Source organism: Olea europaea, chromosome 14, assembly GCF_002742605.1.
Source record: "Olea europaea var. sylvestris chromosome 14, O_europaea_v1, whole genome shotgun sequence".
Classification (NCBI taxonomy): domain Eukaryota; kingdom Viridiplantae; phylum Streptophyta; class Magnoliopsida; order Lamiales; family Oleaceae; genus Olea; species Olea europaea.
In genome coordinates this window covers 4,505,828-4,510,138 of record NC_036250.1, presented here as the reverse complement: position 1 = coordinate 4,510,138, position 4,311 = coordinate 4,505,828, and the positions used below count along the sequence as shown (strand labels likewise).

Below are 4,311 nucleotides of genomic sequence, written 5' to 3'. Positions count from 1 at the left end.
TACTCGCTATCTCCCTCTCTCGTTTTCTCTACCTTCATAGCCTACATTGTAATTACTAATTAGGCAATTTAAGAGGCCGGACTTTAGCAACATGTTTGGTACATAATATTGAATAACACGTTGATAAGATTTTAATTTTTTTTGTCTAATATTATTCAATAATGTACAGATTATCTTAATTAATAAATCAACCATAGGAGAATAAAGATACATCGTCTAGTAATATTGTGAAAAAAAAAAAAGTTAATGATTCATTTTTTCTTTCTTTCCATTTTTTATTTTTATTTTTTGCGTGTGCATGCATATATTTATTGTTCATAGTACTCACCTTATGTTCTAATTTTAGCCTGTTGCCAGGGCCGGTCCTGGGCTGAGGCATTTGAGGCCTCAGCCTCAGGCCCAAAACCCTTAGGGGGCCCAATTTTGCTTCAATTTTTTTTTTTTTTTTTTTTTGGATAGTTTTGGATTTTGGATGTTATTTTAATTTTGTATTGTTTTCGTAAACTTGTAATGCTCAAATTTTTGCGTACATAATTGAAAATGTTATTAGATTTTTACGCAAATTTTTACGTTGATTTCGTCCGGGGGCCCAATTTACGGACCTCGCCTCGGGCCTCCATTATCACAGGACCGGCCCTGCCTGTTGCCAAACATATAAATCAAAAGACTTTTGTTTTGTTGATTTATCCAATAGAATTCAATTAAAGCAAACAACAAACTACAACAATATAAGTTTCTTTCCCTACAAATTTAAATAAATCGACTAACTAAACTATTTTCGGTCAAGATCTAGTAAAGCACACAGATTAACTGTTTTAACATTGCTAAGGCACTAATATTTTATATCGATCAATTTAACAAAATATATAAATCATTTATAAATGTTTAAACTTTATTTTCACTCACATATTTTAATAAATCTATACGTACTGTCCACTTATTTATCACTTATTTTATAAATTAAATTGTTTATAGATTCTTTCCAATGCTGACTTTTTTTGCTTATGTTCAGAAAAGATTATGAGTAACTTTTTATAATCAGCAATGGTGAGATCATGGAATACGTAGATAATAATGAATGATAATTTTAAATATGTGTTTAAAATTAAACTTTCACTGTATAATACATAAAAGTAACTTAAAATTTACTAAAAATGTTCTTTCAAAGATGTGTTGAGGTGCCAAATATTCAAACGGATGATGTACTAAAATTTAGTACAATACTTGGTATATTTGCAAACAACAAGACAGCCCCCACGGCTCCGTAAGGTAGGGAAATGGGTGATAGAGACATACTTAATTATAGCTCATGAAAATCTGGTTGTATTTGATATAAAGTTTTTTTTTTATAGTTGAGCAGATGAGTTTCTATATATTCGTAGATCATAGGACGGAGAAAAATTTCAGTGGGATGATCGTACCGTCCTATGTGGTGTGACGGCCAAGTGGGGAGCTACCACCTCATGCCCTCATTGGGTGAGAGCAGGCCACCTGATGAGGTGGTGAATTTCCATTCGACAATCGTACCATGTAGGATAGTGCGATCATTCCATCGAAGTTTTTCTTCATAGGATGGGGTGGTTTAATTTAATAGCCGCCAGGGTGTTGAGAGTTTTTGAAGTTATTGGTCTTGTCTTCTTTATTTTTATTTATTTATTTTATTTCATTTGTGAAAGTTGGAGTTTATGGATGTCCATTAAAGACCTCCTTCGACAGTTTACAGACACTACAATTTAATGACAATTCCAACTTCCCACTCTTTTAAAAGCTCTCCACTGCCCTACATATTTCAATAAACTTCTGTCGGGTTTAGTTAAAATTATATTTTTAGTAGATTTTGATAAAAATAGATGATATATATAGTTGAAAAGTTGATAAAAGTTGTGTATCCCGTTAAATAAGTGTATGAAAATGAATTTGAGAACAAACGAATTTTAAAAAATGAAGGTCAAACAAGGACAAATTTTAGCCCCTGTTTGTCTACCATTAATCGATGAAATTGGGTTTTGAAATAGTGAATTTTTGAAAAATATGTGGTTAAAAAGTAGAAAATACGTGTAAAATATTCTATTGTGAGAATTTGTAGCCAAAAATGAGTTTGAGAGATTTTTTATTTTTTTTCAAATAATGGTAGACAAATAGGGACTTAGTATATATGGGAATTTTATTTTATTTATTTATTTATTATTATTATTTTGGTTTAACACTAAACTAGGTTGAATCATGGGTGCAGTACTACACCTTTTTATTGAATTCTTGTATTAATAATGCCAGTTTAGGTATTGAAGTATAGTAAAGTGTTTGATACTATAAATTAGGAATAATGTTATTCATAGTGAGGACTATTGATCATCGTCCTACGTTAAATATATGTGTCAGGTTGTTATTTGATAAGACGACCACTTATAGACCTTATTATAAATAGCATTACTCATAAATTAGACATAATTAAAAGAATAAATTAATGTTCATTATCCATTGGAATAATGGGTCCCATCCACCATTAAAAAGGGGCTTCTTGGAGCACGTTTGGGAGTATTTTTTCAAACCAAAAATTTGATTTTTTGACCATCATTTCACTATTCAAGTCGTCACTTTTACATTTTCTCTCATAGGTAGTCCCCACTTTTCTCTTAATGGTCAAAAAATCAATTCTCAAAATTCCTACCGAGCAGAAGAAAGATACAACTATCTCACAAATAGCTGTAAACAACTTGATATTCAAACAAAACTCTACAAAACAAAATTAATTCTTCAATTCCGTTAAGATATTTAACGCTTTAGCTCAAGAACCTAGCGCAAGAACTCAAGAGCTGAAGTTTCTAACCGATATCTCATGTCTTGGAAAATCCTAAGGAAGGCTTTTGGCGCAAAATTTTTCTATTGAACATTGCTCCTGTTTGGTGTAGCTAAAAATCATATTTTTAGTAGATTTTGATAAAAATTGATGAAATGTAGGTTTATAAATTGATAAATGTTATGTATCTAATGTAATGTGCGACGTAAATTAATTGTTGATTTTGAACCAAATAAGGACATTATGTCCCATATTATTAAGTCTAACATAACAATTAATGATACGTATGATTTTAAAGATGGTATGGAACAAGAAACCAACCATGCTTACACATTAATCCATCAAGTTGGGTGCATATTCATTGATAATTTTGGCTTGCAATTAAGATCAGGTGTGCCAAGTGGTGCAAGGATTAGGACATTTGACCAAAGAGTTGGTTGGTTAGAATTTAAGCAGCTTGGAGCTATAGTAATTGCAAACCAATTTCACTTGAAGGCACACCATATGCGTACACAAAGATGGCCCTTTTATAATTAAGTTTCACGATAAAATACCTATATATATCCACCCCAACCCCTTTCACCATTCTAACAATTCACTCTCTCACTATATAGAGACACATGTATAGAGAGACGAGTACTTTTGATCATTCTTAAGCGGAAAAATGGTTCAAAAATCAGAAAGCTTATCGAAGAAGAGGAAGTGTGATGATCCTGAAAAACTCTCCAAGAAGCCAGAGAAAGTCAAAACCGTGAAATCGTTACTAAATACTTATGAACAACATGAGATACCATTACCTTTAGAGTGGCAACGATGCCTCGATATAAAGGTATCCAATATTATGTACCAACTCTCTAGTAATCAAGTTAAATCTTAAATTCACGATTGTCTCATCCAAATGTTTAAACTTTCAGAAATCGTGGTAGATCTTTTTGTGTATTATTTATCCAAGAACTCCTTTCTTTATGTTGTACACCAACTTGACTCAGAGTATGTGCTCGTTTGAATGCTGTCGGGAGAAATATACTACTACAACACAAGGACTAAAAAGAGGACATTAAGTGATCCGAGAACACTAAATCCAGAGCCAAGCTTAAATCTTGAACTCAATTTGCCCTGTGGATCACTGGAAAAGAATAATAATATTCAAGAACGAGAAGAAAATAACTTTATGATGAAGCAGAATTCATCAGGTGATGTCGGGGCTGGCTCGGGCCTTACCCGTTCGTCTTCTTGGCTAATATTCGAAGGGGAGCAACAAGAAATGGTAACTGCAGTATGCCAAAAATGTTCCATGTTGGTGATGATGTACAAAACTTCTCCCGCATGTCCCAACTGCAAATTCATGCACCAACCAGAACCAGACACAAGCTCTTCTTTGTTTAATGATCCGAGGTTAAGCCTCTTGTGTTAAGGATTTCTGGGACGTGGTATTTCCCTGCACCTCTTGGGAAAAACAAAAGAAAGGGACATTCACAGAGATAAAATATTGGTTGGGGGGGGGGGGGGGGGGG

At 33.1% G+C, this 4,311-nt stretch overlaps 1 protein-coding gene across 1 annotated transcript; it reads left to right on the top strand.

The window, feature by feature from the left end:
- The first annotated feature begins 3,403 nt into the window (after positions 1-3,403).
- LOC111409616 lies at positions 3,404-4,291 on the top strand. Its single transcript, XM_023039643.1, has 2 exons — positions 3,404-3,626; positions 3,810-4,291. The coding sequence occupies exons 1-2, from the start codon at positions 3,462-3,464 to the stop codon at positions 4,209-4,211; spliced, it is 567 nt and encodes a 188-aa protein (XP_022895411.1). The 5' UTR covers positions 3,404-3,461; the 3' UTR covers positions 4,212-4,291.
- The last annotated feature ends 20 nt before the right edge of the window (positions 4,292-4,311 follow it).